We start from the raw sequence: 19,818 nt of genomic DNA on the forward strand, positions 1-19,818 counted from the left end.
GAGCTTACTCCCAGGGATGTGGTGGTATATAGAGGGTGGCAGCTGCAATAGATTCCTGTTATTTCATTCAAGAGCAGGGCTGGTGTATCCCTACTGAAGCTGGACTGCTGTTACCCTGTTTCTCCGAAAATAAGACGTAGCCATAAAATAAGCCGTAGCAGGATTTTTAAGCATTCAAGGAACATAAACCATACCCCGAAAATAAGACATAGTGATAGGCGCAGCAGCAATGCAGGCCGCGGCAGGAGGAGAAGGAAAAAAATTAGACAATCCCCTGAAAATAGTGTTGTTATTTTAGGGGGGAAAATATAAGACGGTGTCTTATTTTCAGAGAAACACGGCATCCTGATTTCTCTTCCACTTCCTGTCCGTGAATGCGCTTTCCTGTGTTAGGCTGCAGACACAGGGCCAACGAGAAGCTTCAATAACAGGGTCGCCCACCCACTTGCGCCCACCCACAAGTAATGTGCCTTTGGGTAATGCTTAGAGCCTGATCCTGCGTGATGCTGAGCATTCCTTCTCATTTCTCACCCCTTGGCAGCACCCTGGGGTTCCCCCCATGCAGGCAGAAGCTTGGGTAATGAGGCCATCAATAATTCTCCTTCATCTGCCTTCAAGGGATGCAAAGCGTCCTGTTGGGAAGATATCGTGGTGACTCAGCTACGCTCAGTAGGGTATGTGGGCATGTCAGGCTGGGAGGTGAGCACAGCCGGAGCCAGAAGGGTGGTGTTAGTACAGAAGTGCAATTTTGCACACCTCTGAAATTTCACGACGTTTCAGAACCCACACCTTAGCCTTCTAGAATGTGCCCAGGAAAAAAAACCTCCTGTTGGGTTGCTCCTGAGAGCTCAGGTGTGGCAGCTCATATGCGGATTCACTTAATAGGCTCAGCTCCAAATCTAAAAGCTCCCAAGTTTGCTGCCCAAAATGCATGTTGCTGGATATTTTTGATGGTGCAGATGCATTTGTCGAAAGAATTGGCTTTATGTATGATCTCGGCAGCTTGATTAGCAATTGCAACTCGGTGGGAAACAGCCCCAAATCTTACACTGCATGCTTGGTTCCACTCACTCTGTAATATACCTGCAATGGAGAAAATTATGCCTCATTTCACTATTGACACTGGCTTTTGACACCTGAAGTGTATAATTTTAGGACCTACCTTGTTTTTTATGATTGCCAATTATTTCGAACTGTTTTAAATGCTGTGTTTTAATGTTGTAACACACCCTGGGGCTTCAATGTGAAGGAAGGGTTGATCATCATCTGATATTTTTGGCAAAGGATTGGAAGCTATAGACATTTTTTTAAATTCATATATGGAAAAAGCACCATTTTCAAGACAACCCTCGTCCCACGCCTGGCAAATCTGGAACTAAATAAGACAAATATTCATTATTTATGTGCAGATAACTTTTATTCTTGCTTTTAACTTTCATGACTTGGACTTTGTCACTTAACCCATATGCAATCGTACTTTATGTGCCCATTTTAGGGTTTGCTTTTTCGTCTTTTAATTTCCTCCCTGTTTTATATGCAGTATGTTATCAAATTATATAAAAGATCTTTACAAAGAGGAGGAGGAAGGAGGAAGTAAGCCACCTAGTTCAAATATTGATCCAGCTGAGTAACCTCATATCCCTGCATGAACAGACCCAGGGCCTCAGATCATCATTAGAAGTTTTTTCTCTGTGTGCCTCTTCCAAGGGTGGAGGGCGGTCAGGGCCTTTTCTAGTGGTGGCCCCTCGGCTACAGAATGCTCCTCCCCTAGAAGGCTTGTCTGGTGCCAATATTGCCAGCTTTTAGGCACCAGGCAAAGACATCCTTATTCTCCTATGCTTTCGGATTTTCACTTGCAGTATCGGGAAATTTATTTAACGTCCGATGTTTTACAATTTTCATATGCAAAGTCCTCTTTATGCATGCTCAGAGGCACCCATATCTTCATTTGTCTCCGGTGCATGCCTGGCCTCTTTCTGTTCACAGAAGCGATACTCTGGCTTTGCAGTTGAAGGCAGTAATGCTTCTGAATACCAATTACTGGGAATCGCAGGTGGGAAGAACGCCGTTGTGCTTGTAGGTTTCCCACAAGCATCTGATTGGCCACTGCGAGAACAGGATGCTAGACTAGATGAGCCCCCCTTTGAGCCCCCCCCCAGCCTTCTTACGTTCTGCCTTGGACCCACCCAAAGGATGTCCCACTTTTCCTCCTGCTTGTTGGAGCAGAAGAACCAACTGATCTGAAAAGGGGCAGCAGCTCCCATTCATTCTTCTCTCAGGCGAAAGCCTTGTGTGGGCTCAGCTTGGCATCTGAGGGCTCTTGAATATTTCATGGTCTCCAGACGTGCTCCGCCGTTCAATAATTGAGCAGTTCACCTTGAGTGTCGGAGCTCAGGTAGTGCGGAAGAGACAGCCAGCTCCTTCTTCCGACACACACAAACACTGCTCCCTATTTTGCCTTGTTTGCTGTTACGTTGGGTAGTTCGCCCCACCCACCCACCCCCTTCTCAGGAGGAACACTGCATTACTGCAACGCACAAAGCCCAGCTCTTAGTTTCTGCGTAAATTTCCGGCGTGCAGTGCAAAGAATCAGAGGAGGCCGCTTTGGACCATTGTAGGCTACCCAACTCAGGATTGTACTGGCAAGTATGGTATGATATGAGAGCCATCTTCAAATATCTAAACGGGTGTCACATGGAAGATGGAGCAAGCTTGTTTTCTGGAGCGTAGGACTCAAACCACTGGCTTGAAGTTACAAGAAAGGAGGTTTCGAGTAAACATCAAGAAGGGTTTTCTGACAGTAAGAGCTGATTGACAGTGGAATGCATTCCCTTGGGAACTGGTGAACGCTCCTTCCTTTAAAGTAGAGGTTGGATGGCCATCTGTCATGGAGGCTTTAGCTGAGATTCTTGCATTGCAGGGGGTTGGACTAGATGACCCTTGGGGGAACCTTCCAACTCTACAATTCCATGATTCTTTGATTCCATTTATGGCTTCAGGCAGGAGAAATCCCCAGTCCTACCTTCCTATAATGTAACCTTCCTATAATGTATACCTTCCTGGAGCACAGGAATGTAACCTTCCTATAATGTAAACCCCTGGAACACAGGAACATAAGAAGTTGCCTTATACAGAATCAGACCATGGACCCATCTCACTCAGTATTGTCTACCAGGGGTCACCAAACTTTTTCAGCAGGGGGCCAGTCCACTGTCTCTCAGACCTTTGGGGGGGAAATGAACAAATTCCTATGCCCTACAAATAACCCAGAGATGCATTTAAAATAAAAGGACACATTCTACTCATGTAAAAACACCGGGCAGGCCCCACAAACAACCCAGAGATGCATTTTAAATAAAAGGACACTTTCTACTCATGTAAAAACATGCTGATTCCCGGACCGTCCGCGGGCCGGATTGAAAATGTGATTGGGCCGCATCCGGCCCCCGGGCCTTAGTTTGGGGATCCCTGGCTCTACACAGACTGGCAGCGCCTCTCTAGGGTTTCGGGCAGGGGACATTCCCAGCCCTACGTGAAGATGCTGAGGAATGAGAAGAGCCAAAGGCCACCAATTCCAGCATTGACCTACAAGATACCTATAGGAAGCCTGCAGGTGGAATATGAGCATAATAACTCCCTCTTGCGCGTGATCCCCAGCCTACTGCCTCTGATGATGGAGGTAGGACACAGCCATCATGGCTTGTAGCCACTGATAAGCCTTCCCTATCAACTTGCCCAAGCCTCTTCTTCCAGAAGCCACCCAAGCTGGTTGCTGCTGCATCCAAAGGGATGGAAGGATCCAGGGAAATCAGCCGGGTAGCATTCCCCCTTGCCTGCCTCTCGGCACACATCGCCCACGGGGATGGCAAGGGCGGTTTGTGTTCCAAAACCAGGCTGGAACGGATTCAGATCTGGGGCTCAGATCTGTGTTATCTGAGCACAGAGTTGCATCATTTCCCCTGGCTCCAAAAGCACACTCTCTCTGAGCCGCAACAGAGGTTGGAATCAATCTCGGGGGGGGGGAGCATGAAGTCTGTGACACCTTGCACACCTGGTCAGATCTGGCGCTGATGTTTTCAAATCTACTCTCCTGTGTTTCTGCTGTTTGTTTGCACAGAGAATTGGAAGTCCCAGATCCCAACAGCAATGCTAGAAGTCTAGCATATGTGCTTATATGGATTTGTAAGATCACAAGAATTGGGACGCGGGTGGTGCTGTGGGTTAAACCACAGAGCCTAGGGCTTGCCGATCAGAAGGTCGGCGGTTCGAATCCCCGCGACGGGGTGAGCTCCTGTTGCTCGGTCCCTGCTCCTGCCAACTTAGCAGTTCAAAAGCACGTCAAAGTGCAAGTAGATAAATAGGTACCACTCCGGTGGGAAGGTAAATGGCGTTTCCAATTCGCCAGAAGCGGTTTGGTCATGCTGGCCACATGACCTGGAAGCTGTACGCCGGCTCCCTCGGTCAGTAAAGCGAGATGAGCGCCGCAACCCCAGAGTTGTCCGCAACTGGACGTAATGGTCAGGGGTCCCTTTACCTTTACTTTTACCTTTAAAATCACAAGAAGCTCCCTGCCAGATCCAGGGCTGGACTAAAGCTTTTTGAGGCAAAGGATAAGATGCACACATACATACCCCCTCAAATTCTGTTCCATGTACAGGAGTTGACTGAACTAGCAGATGGATTTTATTTCAACACTGGTAGAATACAGGTGGACCAACAGGTTAATTTCAATTTCTCCCTTTTCACTTCAGTTTGCTAATTTTCCAGATCAGTTATTTATTTATTTGTTCTTTTTTTTAAAAGTCGCCATCAGCCTTTAAGAATAATTTCTGCTAATATACTGTACACACATTTGACTTTTATTTTGCCTAATATGTTTTTTTTCCATTTTCCCCAATATAATAATAATTTGTTGTATTTATTATTGCTACGTAAAATGTATCAAAGAGGCTTACAGTTATAAAAGCATACAAAGCGCAAAATTTAAAATGCATCAAAAAGAGATGACAACATTATCAACTAAAAGTGCTCATCCCGCAACAATATTTAAAAGGACCGGCCCTTCCTTGTCCTCTCCCTGTAACTTCACTTCTCGCAGTGAGGGAACTGCCAAAAGGCCCTCGGAGCTGGACCTCAGTGTCTGGGATGAATGATGGGGGTGGAGATGCTCCTTCAGGTATATGGGCCCTCCCCTGTTTGCCCCCCTGCCCAGCACCTGAAATTCTCAGATAGACTGCCATTAAATATGGCAGCTCCATTTAGTTCTCATGGTTAGCAGCTGTCGACAGATCCAGCCTCAACGCGTTTGTCTGCTCTCATCCGGGCTGGCAATTATGGTGGCAAAGTGGCAGGGAGAGAGACACGTTTGCCACGGCACACGGCTTGAATGAGTAAAGGCTTTTTTGTGCTGGTTTAGCAGCTTCCTGGTCGCCCCCCCCCCTTTCCCCATCTCTCTGAAGTCCCATGACATGAAAACAGTCTGTGGCTTCGAGATGCTTCAGGACGGTTGTCAGATGAAAGGGAGCCGGCAAGGCGAGTGGCAGAGAGAGAAAAAAAGAGAGAAAGCAGGAACCAACAGACTCGTTAAATCATTGCCTTTTGAAATATACATCAAAATTCAACAGCGGAAAGTAAAATTCAAAGGAAGGCAGATACAAAGGAACAGGCGCACTGTCAGCCCCTGAGCAGTGGAGATTCTGGGGGTATCAAGGCGGCCTGGGCTTTTAGAAGCTGGTGTGGTGCGTAATCTGAGTTATGAGCTGGAAGACCTGCATTCGAATCTTACCACGACCACAGATGAACTCTAATCAAAGCACGGAAGCAAGGTGGGAAGCTGGATACACATAAACCTGCTTGCTCTGTGCTGGATCTAAAGCTGTGACTAACAGAGAAGCAGGGAGGTTGGGGTGTTAACGCTGTGAGCCCCTCCATCCTATGCTCAGGTTGTATATCTGTATAAATAAAACCATGTATCCTAAAGACACTACAGTCTCCGCTGACCTTCCTTGCAAGGAAACTGAACCTGGGCAGATGCCTGAAACCTCTGGAGTCTCTTGCCACTCAGAGATTGGGGTGGCATGTGACACTCGCAGCGCCAGTGGTTGTGGGGGGCCAGGCAGTGTGTGTGGCGCTGGGAACTACCGTTTCAGAATTTGCTGTGTTGCCACAGGTAACCAAATCAATCTTTCTACGTATATTTTTGAAACAACAGTCCTTCCAGCTGCTGCAGTTTTCATCCAAACATACTGTGAATTCGGTAATAAATCGCAAGCCTGGAGAGAGGCTGGAAATGGACCCAAATTGGCTGAGGCTGTTCAGCACCCCAGGATACTACTGGGGGGGGGGAGTCTACAGCTGTTTTAGCTCGATTCCTTCCTTCCTTCCTTCCTTCCTTCCTTCCTTCCCTCTCTCTCTCTCTCTCCTATCTAGAAGCCTCCTATTAGGAAAGTCAGACCCCTTGACCCATCAAGCTCAGCATTGCCGACACTGACGGGTAGCATTTCTGCAACAAGGGTCTTTTGCAAACTTCCTCGAAGATGGCAGGGGTTGAACCAGAGACCTCATGCATGCCGGCCAGGCGTTCTGCCACTGAGCTATGGCCCCTTCTAATAAAGTAAGACCAGCTCTCGTCGTTCTCAGTAAAGGGTCGGTTTAAATAGAAATGCAGGAAGCTGCATTATACAGAATCAGCCCATCCAGCTCAGCACTGTCTACTTTGACTGGCAGCAGCTCTCCGGGATTTGGGGCAGAATTCCCAGCCCTGCCAAAACATGCTAGGGATTGAACCTGGGACCTTCTGCATGGAAGGCAGATGCTTGTGTTGTGCTAAATGCATGTGCTCTGTTGCATATGCGGCAAAAAGTGCTTGTGTAGCCCTCTAGCTCCTAGAGGCAAGCATGCATTTAATTAGGACTGTTATGAGTTTAGTGGCAGGGTTAGGCTGCATGCCTGAGTCCCTTCCAATTCCTGGATCCAGCAAGGATTCGGTTGTTGGAATAGCCAGGCCAGTTTCTTGGCAATGTGCTAAGTAAGGGTTTTAGGGTAACAAAGGAAGTGGTTCTGGTGAGAAGGACAGAGTAGAAGTGGGTGAGCTAGAAGCTAGAAGCAGGTTGCAGGCTGGGCAGCTGAGAGACAGAGCAATGCCTGATTTCTGCTGGAATCTAAGGCTGTGGCTATGGAAGAAGCAAGGCTATGGGGTGTGAGCCCCTCCATTGTAGACTCAGGTTGTATATATGTGCAAATAAACCATATGCCCTAAAGACCCTTCAGTCTCCGCTGTCCCTCATTCCAAGGAAACTGAAGCCTGGGTATATGCCTGGGGCCCCTGGAATGCACCGTTCAGAGATTGGTGGTGGGGTGGGGCATGCAACAGTATAACAGAAACATGGAATTGTGGGGAAGCGTTCCCTAGTTGTCATCTAGTCTGACCTCTAGCAATGCAGGAATTGCAGCATTAAATAATCCCTGGCAGATGGCCATCTAACTTCCATTTAAGAACTTCCAATGAAAGAGAGGGAGTCCGTCCTGTAGCCTTTTCCGGTTAGCTGGGAACGTGGCGTTGCTCCCGGGGAGGAGGGAGGAGTCAAAAGACACCGAGGTTGCTTCAGAGAAAGAGGTTTATTTCTGCTAGCAGAAAGGCACTGCGTGATCAGCTCACAAGCAAGTACAAAGAAAGACAGTTTGCATGAGGGTTTTATACACTTTTGGGGCTCTCTTCCCCCTTCCTCAGGAATCCCCAGGAATAATACTGATAAAACTAATGGACATAAAGGGTCAGGGGTTACATCTTGAGTATATCTTAAAGGTTCCTGTCCTGCACCTTATCATAAGTTGCAAGATACTCCCGAACTCCTGAACTCAAGCGATCCGCCAGACTCAGCCTCCAGGAGTAGCTGGATTACAGTCAAACAACTCTCCATTATAGAAAGTTATTCCTAATGATTAGTCGGAATCTCCTCCCTTCTCTTTGAATCCATTGGTTTGGGACCAATGAGCAGGAGAAACAAGCTTGCCCCACCTATGGTATTACAGTGGAACCTTGGGTGACGTACCGTCCTGCTTATGAACACTTCCGGGTAACAAAGCTCCGCTAACCCGGAAGTAGATGCCCCTGGTTGTGAACTTTGCCCCGGGATGTGAGAAGAATTCGTGCGGCAGCAGCGGGAGGCGCCATTAGTGAAAGTGCGCCTCATGTTACGAGCGGTTTCGGGTTACGAATGGATCTCCGGAACGAATTAAGTTCGTAACTGGAGGTACCGCTGTATAATAATTTTAAGGTGCGCACACATAGTGGGCCACATTCCACTGAAAACCAACCCTTCGCCCTTCAAAATTAGGAAATATTCCCTGAAAAAATAAATTCATATTTATCTGAGTACACAGAGCAATCCCAAAACCATCCTGACTCTCTCAATGACCCCAAATATTTCCTCTGCAGCAGAAGTGTATCCTGGAAAAGCCTTTCCCAATCGTTCTTTTCATTTACAAATTGTTCAGAGTCTGTCAAAAGAGCACATTTTATAGATTGAATAGAGGAGGTCTGTGACAATGGTTTCAGAAATGAGTGCTCACTGGAAGGACAGATCGTGAAGCTGAGGCTCCAATACTTTGGCCACCTCATGAGAAGAGAAGAATCATTGGAAAAGACCCTGATGTTGGGAAAGATTGAGGGCACAAGGAGAAGGGGACGACAGAGGATGAGATGGTTGGACAGTGTTCTTGAAGCTACGAACATGAGTTTGACCAAACTGCGGGAGGCAGTGCAAGACAGGAGTGCCTGGCGTGCTATGGTCCATGGGGTCACGAAGAGTTGGACACGACTAAACGACTAAACAACAACAACCATTTGAAAAGAATGGCCCGGACTGGCCAGGATAATGCAATCAGCAAGGGTTATCAGATCGACAATCCACACTCTCAAATTTGTGTTGCAGTCCGCCTCTTTCTGTGATGCTTATATGATGCTTTTGGGTGGTCTTTGGCTAAGGGGTTGGGCAATCTCTAAAGTCTTTAAAAGCTGTTACACACCTTTGCTCTGGGTCTTTGCCTCCTCATAGAATCATAGAATCGCAGAGTTGGAAGAGACCACAAGGGCCATCCAGTCCAACCCCCTGCCGAGCAGGAAACACCATCAAAGCATTCTTGACATATGCCTGCCAAGCCTCTGCTTAAAGACCTCCAAAGAAGGAGACTCCACCACACTCCTTGGTAGCAAATTCCACTGCTGAACAGCTCTTACTGTCCTCGAAACTCTGTCGCAGCAGAAAAATAAAGACCTTTATTTATCTAATCTGCCTCCACTCAATCTTCTCCAACCTAGGGGGGAACTGAATGGGGGGGGGAGGGAGCCTGTAAAAGCCAACCCCAGAATTTAGTATAACAATTTTTGTGGTGTGTCCACTGGGAGGGTCCATACGCCCTACCAAGAGCCACAAAGGAAGTAATTCCTTTCTTTGTTTCCGATTCAGGGTTGTTTCCTTCACGCTCTCAAAAAAAACAAAAGCCTCCCTCTGCAAAATAAATAAACAGCTAATGAGAAGCAAGGGGCCCATCTGCCGTCTCCAGCATAGCTCAATCCCTCTGATGCCCAGCCCCACTGCCAAGACCATGCCATGAATAATGTGCCACTGCAAATATTTGTCTTCTCCAGCAGGTTCTCCCATCCAAAGAGCGCCTCCTTGTTTTTCATTTTAAACAGAGCTCTCAGTGGGTGGGGGGTGGGGAGTAAGGAGGCCTGTTTCTTATGGGGCTCTGTCTGGGGCTGGATTAATCATTACAGGAAGGGAGGGATGGTGCAGGATTAGGGTCGCTTAGAGCTTCCTTTTGTGCCAAGGAGGCCCCTGCCACGGTACATCCTTCAAGCTGTTCAATGTTATTGGGTGTGTGGGACAATTGTCTCGGGTATTCGGGGGTGTCCGTGAAAGAGCAGGGCAAAAATTCTTCAAATAAATACATAAGGTGCATACAGAAAATAAAATACGTATTTTAGGAAACCTCCCAACTGGCCCTTCTAATCCAGCATCCTCTTCTCACAGTGGCTAACAGGGTAATGACTTTTCCACTAAACAGGAGGACAGAATCATAGAGTTGGAAGAGACCACAAAGGGCCACCCAGTCCAACCCCCTGCTAAGCAGGAAACACCATCAAAGCATTCTTGACATATGGCTGTCAAGCCTCTGCTTAAAGACCTCCAAAGAAGGAGATTCCACCACACTTCTTGGCAGCAAATTCCACTGTCGAACAGCTCTTACTGTCAGGAAGTTCTTCCTAATGTTTAGGTGGAATCTTCTTTCTTGTAGTTTGGATCCATTGCTCCGTGTCCGCTTCTCTGGAGCAGCAGAAAACAACCTTTCTCCCTCCTCTATATGACATCCTTTTATATATTTGAACATGGCTATCATATCACCCCTTAACCTTCTCTTCTCCAGGCTAAACATACCCAGCTCCCTAAGCCGTTCCTCATAAGGCATCATTTCCAGGCCTTTAACCATTTTGGTTGCCCTCCTCTGGACACGTTCCAGCTTGTCAGTATCCTTCTTGAACTGTGGTGCCCAGAACTGGACACAGTACTCCAGGTGAGTTCTGACCAGAGCGGAATACAGTGATACTATTACTTCCCTTGATCTAGATGCTATAGATCAAGGGAAGTAATAGTACCACTGTATACTTGGCCTCCCCTGGAACTGTAAGCCAGAAGGCGACAGGACAAGCAGAGGCTGGTGGTTTTATACTCCCTCCTATGTAGCCCATATTCAGAACGGAGACACGTCCTGACTCTAGCAAAACGATTCCAATCCTCTCAGAGCTGTGCACTGAATGTGCGCAAGTGTGGGTTCAGATGCACATCTCACAACACTGGTGTTGACGGCGATAATTAGAATGATATGCTTTTGTGCTGCTCTTTTACCCGTCTTGGGCTGTATTTTTGCTTTGATGATATTTTTTGCTTTTATATTAGAGGTTTTCAAAACGTTAAGAGGTTTACAAATGTTCTAAACTAAGTCAATAAACATAGCTGCCAAGTTATCCCTTATTTTAAGGGATTTTCCCTTATGCTGAATAGGCTTCCTCGCGAGAAAAGGGAAAACTTGGCAGCTATGTCAATAAATAGAATTGGAATAATAATAATAATAATAATAATAATAATAATAATAATAATAGCAGTCAGCAGTAACATAATGGACAAGGAGACAAGGACGTGGTAGAGACCAGGGTTCAAATCCACACTCAGCAATGAAGCTCACTGAGTGACCTTGGGCCAGGCTCTCACTCTTAGCCTAGCCTACCTCACAGGGCTGTTAGGAGGATAAAATGAGGAGAACTATACATGCCACTTTGAGCTCCATGGAGGAAAGATGGGATATAAATGTAGTGGTGGTGGTGGTAGTAGTAGTAGTAGTAAATGCATAGTAAATGAATGTTGAGCTCACCCTTGCTCCTCCATCATCTCCTGCAACTCCATGCATTTCAGCTCCACCCGCCGCTTCCTCTCATGGTCCAGGATCTCTCGGTGAGCCTTCTTCACCAAACCGGCCTCCACCAGCCTCACCTCGTCCTCTGGCTTGTGCCATGTGCCCGAGGCCCCCGCCTGGGGGAAGCCATTGGAGGCCTCCTGTGGCGAAGGCATCCTGGCACCGTTGTTGTAGAGAGCCATGAATGCTGGGTGTGTATTTGGGTGGGTGGCCCTTCTGCAGACCCTGTTGAGATTGAAGAAAGGGAGAAAGAAAAAAGCATGTTTATTTCTGCATCCTAAAACACAGCAGGAGTTAAGCAAAAGGCCAGGTGCTCTCTTACTCAGAGGCTCTGGGAGCGAAGTTTCTCAGGAGGCTCACTTTTCCCTCCTCCCTCCTCCTCCTTTTTTCTTGTGTGACTTGTCTTGTCTTTTTTTTTTTAAGATTGTGAGCCACTGGGCAGGGGAGTGCCTTAGGATTGCTTTTCATAAGCCGCTCTGGGAGCCTTTTTGGCTAAAAGGAGACGTACAGGTGATGTGAATAAATAAACAGGGTAACATCCGGAGAAGAAGGGTGTATGATATGAGGAGTCCTAAGGGCCAGAAAGAAAAGCCTAGAGGACCACATCTGGCACTTGGGCCTGAGGTTCCTCATCCCTGCCTTTCACAAGCCCATTCACCCCGAAGCATCAAATAACCCAACTTTATCACTGAGGAGCCTGACATTCTATTGAAGCCCCATTGAGGCCTGAAATCCACCAAGGCTCCATTGAGGCCTGAGGTTCCACAAAGACTCCACCAGATCCTGAGGGTCCTCTGAGGGCTCCATTGAGACCCAAAGGTCCACCAAGGCTCCACTGAAGCTTGAAGCTCCATTGAGGCCTGAAGATCCATTGAGACTCCACCAAAGCCTGAGGGTTCACTGAGGCCCCATTGAGACCTGAAGCTCCACTGAAACCTGAGGCTCCATTGAGGCTCCAAGTTCCATTGAGGCTCCAAGTTCCATTGAGGCTCCACCAAAGCCTGAGGGTCTGCTAAGGCTCAATTGAGACCTGAGGCTCCACTGAGGTTCTACTGGGCCCTGAGGCTGCTAGTCTGAGTTTCCCCATCCGTTCACCACTGGCTCAGCCTCTTATTCTGCAGCCAGACTGTAGTGGCTGGATTGGCAGTATGTCTCCCACCACAGTGGCCAGCCGCAGCATTGCTGATTAAAGGACTTGAGCAATTGGAGCAGCTCAGAGAGAAATGAGGCTGGTGTGTGTGCGTCATAGCTGCCAAGTCTCCCGCCGAAAAATGCGGGATCAGCAGCATTTGTATGGACACCGTAAATTGGGTGGCGCCAGGACTCAAAATGGAGCCTCCCTGGCAGGTAGGAAATCCGGGGGATTTACGGGATTTTTTTCAACCGGGCTGCCAGCGGGAAACTGTTTAAAATACAGGGGTTTCCCACGAAAACCGGGAGACTTGGCAGCTATGGTGTGTGTGTGTGTGTGTGTGTGTGTGTGTGTGTGTGTGTGTGTGTTCTCCTCCCAGTTCCCGGACCTTGATCAGAATTCCTGTCCAGATATCAGAATATTTAATGCCAGTCCTGGCTTGAAAGTGCAAGCAGCAGGGATACCCCAGGGGAGTTTGCCCTGGCATTTGATGAGCCTCTTATTAGGGGCAGCGTAATTGCTTGTATCTTCCTTATGCATCACACACACACACACACACACACCGCTCTGGACTCTGCAGAAGACAAGTTGCCTCATTTTCCTCCTCTTCTGCTTTTGCACAATCAAGATGCTAATTTGCCAGCTCCATCTTCCTGCGTGCAAAAGTATTGGCGGCGGCACTGGGGTGCGGGAGAGCGAGAGCGAGAGAACGCGGGAGAAGAGAAATGCCCAATAAATAAGCATATGCACCCGAGGGACTGGCGGCTTTGAACGCGACGGAAAACACCAATTAGGCTGGAAAGGAGCGACCCAAACAGTGTGTGGCTTGCAAGGGAAAGAGGACCTGAGAATATAACTACCACCACCACCACCCCAGTTCTATTTTTAATCTGGAACATTGCTCCATAGCTCTCCCCACCCCCCACTTCCCTGCAGATTGGAAGCTTTTGACGGGGTCGGCTTTGGCAAGAGGAAAAAAGGGCTTAGCTCAGGGACAGAGCATCTGCTTTGCAATCCCTCTCCAGGTAAGGCTAGGAGAAAAGGCTGTCCGACATTCTGGAGAGCCACGACTGATGAGTGTGGATGATATTGAGATGAACGATTCAGTTGAAGATAGGAAGAGCCCCGCTGGATCAGGCCAATGGCCCATCTAGTCCAGCATCCTGTTCTCACAGCAGCCAACCAGGTGCAAGAGTGGCCTTTGGCCTTTCAAATTCCAGCAGAGCCCAAACCCAGCACCTTCTGTTCTGCGCATGCACTACGACGTCATAGTTGTGCCGCCCTGCAGCACCCCCTCGGCTCAACGCCCGGTGTGGGGGAACCGGCCACGCTGCCCTAAATCTGCCAGGTGCTGCAAAGGGAAACCCACAAGCAGGATTTGAGCACAAGCACATTCTCCCCTCCTGCAGTTCCTAGCAACGGGTATTCCGAAGCATCGTGTAGAGGCAGAGCTTAGCCATCATGGCTAGTAGCCATCGATAGCCCTCTCCTCCATGAATTTGTCCAGTCCTCTTTTAAAGTTGGTGGCCCTCATTGTCTCCTGGAAGGGTGAGTTCCATAATTCAGCTACTGTATGTGCTGCATGAAAAGTCCTTTCTTTTATCTGTCTCCTGAATCTTCCGACCTTCATTGGATGTCCTCGAGTTGGTCTGACTCGGTGTAAAGAAAGGTCCTATTTTCCTACGAGCAGATTATTCTTTTTCCGTACCTGTTAGTGTCTGCATTATGTTTGCGTTTTCACACAAAAGCCAGTTCCAGGAACAGGTAGCCGAATATAGCCCAGGTCTAGCATTCATTTCCATGCTATTTGCAGACGGATTGTCTCTGGAAGCAGTGATGCGGAAACGAGCGCTAAACTTGCGCCGTATTCTACTATATGACTGGAAGTCGCTTTTCTGTGGAGTGAAAGCTCAATCAACTCCCGCCCGGAAACCCATGTCCCCACTGTGGAAGGATGTGTGGATCCAGAATTGGCCTCCACAATCACTTACGGACTCATTGTTAAAACCGTGTTTATGGAAGACAATCTTACTCGGCTACAAGGGATCGCCAAAGAAGAAGAATGCAGAAATAAACAGGTGGGGAATCGCCAGGGAGATGGAATAAACTGCTGTGTGAATGCAGGTGAGCGAAGATGCTGTGTAGGCAAACTTCTAAGCCCCGACCAGGAAGCCTGTATAGCTGGACTGTTCTGCTAAGGCAAATGCAGCGCTATGCTACTAATAGGGTTGCCTCAGAGCTCCAGGTATCTGAAGAAGTGCGCATGCACACGAAAGCTCATACCAATGACAAACTTAGTTGGTCTCTAAGGTGCTGCTGGAAGGAATTCTTTTATTTTGTTTGAAGTCTCCAGGTTTGCCTAGCCCCCTGCAGGTGGCAGAGGGAGGGCTGGATTCTCCAGGTGGGCGAGAGTCCCTTGAATAATAATTTTAAAAATATTAATAAGAAAGCTGCATGCAACTTGGCAGGTGCTGGTTGCAAATTATGGCACAGACACACTGAACGGGTGGGGCGGGGTCCTGCTTTCCTCTGCTCCCTTCTCCCAATTAACCTCCATCACCAGGATCCCCCCCCCCTGTTACATGACTCAGCAAAGTTGGCCCATGAATGAGGAAGAACTTTCTGGGGGCACGAGTGTTTAACCAGAGGTTGGATAGGTGGCCATCTGCCAGGGCTTCTGTAGCAGGAATTCCTGCATTCCAGGACTAGATAACCCTTGGGGTCCCTTCCTACACTTCACTTTTATGGGATATTTGGAGTAGCCTTCTCCTTCTAGTTGGAATACGGTCCTCAGGTTGAATGAGATTCCTCGCTCCCCTTGCAAGGGACTGCCTCGTGCCTCCATTGGCAATTCCGCCCACGTTGGTGGCATATTACCGGCAGTGGGCATTTGTGGCACAACACAGCCCGGGAGTGCTTTTCAGCTAATTCTGAAGGAGCGCTCAAACACCAAGCAGAAATATAAATACAGCTGTCTAACCCTGTTGGCCGCGGAATTGACTAGAGAGACGGTTGCCGGCTGCTAGCGAGGAACAGAAGGGAATGAGGGCAGAATAGAGGCTTATAATTAAGCAATCAGCCACTTAATGGAGGTGGATTCAGCAGGAGATAAGAATGATTGGGCAGGAATTACTGGAGGAGAGGTGGAGCACCGCGCCTGTGTGAAAGCAGCCCTCTCAGGCAAGCCTGAAAATGTGCTGGAAACAGACGCCCTCTTCTAGAAGTCGTAACACATCCCCGTTCCCTTGCATTCTCCTCTGCAAAGGTTGACCTTGACTGTTCGCTGGGTATTCCCTGAATGTTTGCACATTGTACTGGATCTTCATTCAGCAGCTCACATTTGTAATGGACAGCCATTGATTTTTGGTGCCCAACAATATGGTTTTTTTTTCTTTTTTAAAACCAGCATTGTGTTTGGTTTGCTTTTGATGTTTGACAGGGAAGGAGGGGCACGACTGGTCAATTTTGGGTCCTCTAGGCTTCTCATTTTCATTTATTTTTGCAATATTCAGTTCTCCACATCAGTTGGTGATTTTAAAAACAAAAACACAAGATCTCATGAAAATTCGTCAGCCCTTCAGTGTGAATTTCTCCTAATATGTACATTTTTGTATGCAGTTTTCTCTAACAAGCAATTCCCTCTAATATAATGCAAATTCTCTATATTATCACTATGAATGTATGCATTTTTATTTCGCCTTAGTGCTGTGTTTCCCAAAGTGTGGGAAACATACCTGGGGGGTATATGAAAGGGTTTCAAAAGGTACACAACACCTTCTTCACATTTTACTTTATTATAGATAAAATAGTATTATTAAAACTACCCCCATCACCTTTGTGCAAGAAGTGGGGTACGCCATAAAGAATGGACTCTCAAAAAGGGTTTGCAGCTATTGTATGTTTGGAAAACACTGGTCTATACTGAGGCAGTGGCTGTCCCAAGGTCAGCCAGTGAGCTTCATGGCCAGGAGGGAATTCGGCTCCTGGTCTCCCAGGTCAAAAAATCCCAAACTCTAACTATTACACCACGCTGCCTCTTCCAAGTGATCCTAGAAGATGTACTGGTTTACATTTCCACCTGTTGTTGCTACAAACCCAGGTAAATTGCCAACCGTACTGTTTGGTGAGGAGCGAGGGAGCTTAATGTGTTTCATTTGCTGTAGGCTAAAGTTGCTCAATGTCTGTCCCCCACAGCCCTAAAATAGATTTTGACCGCCTGCTTCCTTTTGAACGATGTTCACAACTCGCTTGAGATCCCTAAAGGTCACATCCACACCCTTTCAACACACATTTAAAGCACATGGTTCCTTCCATGAGGAGCTGGGAACTTTAGCTCTGGAGAAAGATATTGCATGGTATGGGTGTCACCCAAGGTTCTCACCTCTGCTGGGCCTAAAGGTAGAAGGCATCTGTGTCCTTGTCACCATGGCAACCAGTCCGATGTGTCCCCAACCCACTGGATCCTGGTTACCCCGGCAACCAAGATGATGCTTCCTCATTACTCCTGTGAGGTATCTCTCCCCCAGCTCACTTGTCTAGCTCTCTCCCCCATGGGCTTGTTGACTCCTCCCCCTGGCCCAGGTATGGTGGTCCTCATTGCCTACAGTCTGTCTGCATTTGACCACCTCTTTTTTACCTTCTCTCCCTTCCCTCCTCAGTTGCTCCCTGCCCACCAATTAAAGCACAAATTTTAGGCTCCTTGGAGCGAAGGGCCCTGCCAGTTTTGGGCATTGTTTTGTGATGTATGTTGATAGCACAATATGATTATTTTTATAATCCTACTAAACAAATACTTAATTTAGCTTGAGAAACCCTTAGATCCTCCATTCCACCCATTTGGGAGTGGAGAACATTTGAAATATCTGAAAGGTTACCTCCTTCCTTATAGACAAATTTCCTCCACCCTCAGCGAGGGCCAAGGGGAGAAGGCCTTCTCTGTGGTGGCCCCTAAGATGTGGAACTCCCTCCCCACAGAGGTGCATTTGGACACCTTCATTATACAGTTTTTGGAGATTGCTGATGTTGTACTACTTTACTGTGATCGTTTGGCACTTGAGGTGTATGTTTTTTAGGACCTGCCTTGTTTTTTATGGTTTTAAGTTGTTGTTTTGAATTGTTTCTAATACTGTGTTTTAATGCTGCAATCTGCCCTGGGGTGGGAAGGGTGGGAAATCAATAAATCGATAAATAATCATAGACTCATAGAATTGTAGAGTTGACAGGGACCCCAAGGGTCATCTATTCGAACCCCATGCAACGCAGGAAGCGCTACTAAAGCATCCCTGACTGATGGCCATCCAACCTCAGCTAGGAGGAGGAGGAGGAGGAGGAGGAGGAGGAGGAGGAAGAGGAGGAGAAGGAGAAGGAGAAGGAGAAGGAAAAGAAGAAGAAGAAGCTCTGATGTTTCTCACCCCTACCAATGCCAGCCCCAGCTAGCAAGCTCAATTATCAGGGCTGCTGGGAGTTAGGAATCCAACAACACCTGCAAGCTCACAGCTTTCCCCATCTTGAAATAAGTGCGATAAGGGCAATATAAAGGTAGACTGCCTCTCAATGTGAAGGCTCTCCTCAGCTTAATTTCCTCTTTCCTGTCCTTTTCTCTGGATTGCATATTTATGGACAGGGACTATCTTTCTTTAAAAAAACAAAACCCTCTTAGAAAATGCGTTAAAAATGCTGTCTGATTCTGGATTGTTTTATGCTTAAAAAACAACAACAGTAATGCAGCTGCTTGGGTTTAACTTGATTCCATTATTGATTTGCTTTGTTTATTGGGGCTAAAAAGACAGCCTATAGGTACACCTCTCTCTCTCTCTCTGTGTGTGTGTGTGTGTGTGTGTGTGTGTATAAATGAATGAATGAATGAATGTTGCAGAGTTAGATTAATTGGATCTGGCTCAGTATAAGGCAGCTTCCTATGAGAAGGTCCACATGGCTTAGGGGTTAGGGGATCTGCTTTTCATGCAGAGGGTCCCCGGGTTGAATCCCAGATATATCTCCAGGTCAGGCCAGAAATGTTCCCCTGCCTGAAACCCTAGAGAGCCATTACCACTGAGAAGAAGAAGAGGAGGAGGAGAGGGAGGTCCTGCACCAATTTGGTTTCATCTGTGCTTTGCCGGAAGAAGAAGAGGAAGAAGAAGAGGAAGAGGAAGAGGAAGAGGAAGAGGAAGAGGAAGAAGAAGAAGAAGAAGAAGAAGAAGAAGAGTTTGGATTTGATATCCCGCTTTATCACTACCTGAAGGAGTCTCAAAGCGGCTAACAATCTCCTTTCCCCTCCTCCCCCACAACAGACACCCTGTGAGGTGAGTGAGGCTGAGAGACTTCATAGAATTGTGACTAGCCCAAGGTCACCCAGCAGCTGTATGTGGAAGAGCAGGGAAGCGAACCCGGTTCACCAGATTACGAGTCCCCTGTTCTTAACCACTATACCACACTGGCTCTCTAGACCAGGCATCCCCAAACTGTGGCCCTCCAGATGTTTTGGCCTACAACTCCCATGATCCCTAGCTAACAGGACCAGTGGTCGGGGAAGATGGGAATTGTAGTCCAAAACATCTGGAGGGCCGAAGTTTGGGGATGCCTGCTCTAGACAATACTGAGCTAGAGAGACCAAAACCCGACTCAGTATAAGGAAGCTTCCTGCATTCCTATTTACATCAGAACCATGAGGACTGGAATCTTGATTTATTCTTAGGGAAAAGGCCCATAGATTAGTGGTAGAGGACCTTATCTTCACCAGATGATCCCAGGCTGAATCCCTGGAAACTCTGGGTAGGGCTGAAACCATAGTGAGCTGCTGCCAGTCAGTGCAGACAATACTGAGCTAGATGGACCAGTGGTCTGGTCGATATCAGGCGGCTTCCTAGAGAGCCCGTGTGGTGTAGTGGTGAGAGTGTCAGACTAGGAACTGGGAGTCCAAGGTTCAAATCCCTCCACTTGAACATGAAGCTCACTGGGTGACCTTGGGCCAGTCACGGCCTCTCAAGACTAGCCTACCTCACAGGGTTGTTGTGGGGATTAAATGAGGAGGGGTGGGAAAACCATGTCAGTTTCTTTGAGCTTCTTGGGGGGTAAAAGATGAGCTATAAATGCAATTATTATTAGTAGCAGAACAACAGGAAGAACCTTTGAGGTCCCATCCAACTCTATGATTCTATTCTATGATCCTGTGTTTCTAAGGTTGCGTTTCTAAGGTTGCATTTAAGGGTGCTTCA

General features: G+C 47.6%; 1 protein-coding gene across 1 annotated transcript in view; it reads right to left on the minus strand.

Annotated features, from left to right (window-relative positions):
• The window catches only part of SRRM3 (serine/arginine repetitive matrix 3), a 56,289-nt gene extending 44,635 nt beyond the window's left edge, over positions 1 to 11,654 (minus strand). Inside the window, exon 1 of the mRNA XM_035139984.2 lies at positions 11,431 to 11,654. Coding sequence (XP_034995875.2) covers positions 11,431 to 11,654 — 224 coding nt within the window. The remainder of the gene's footprint in view (positions 1 to 11,430) is intronic.
• Positions 11,655 to 19,818: the final 8,164 nt, after the last annotated feature.

This window comes from Zootoca vivipara, chromosome 15 (assembly GCF_963506605.1).
Source record: "Zootoca vivipara chromosome 15, rZooViv1.1, whole genome shotgun sequence".
NCBI classification, from domain to species: domain Eukaryota; kingdom Metazoa; phylum Chordata; class Lepidosauria; order Squamata; family Lacertidae; genus Zootoca; species Zootoca vivipara.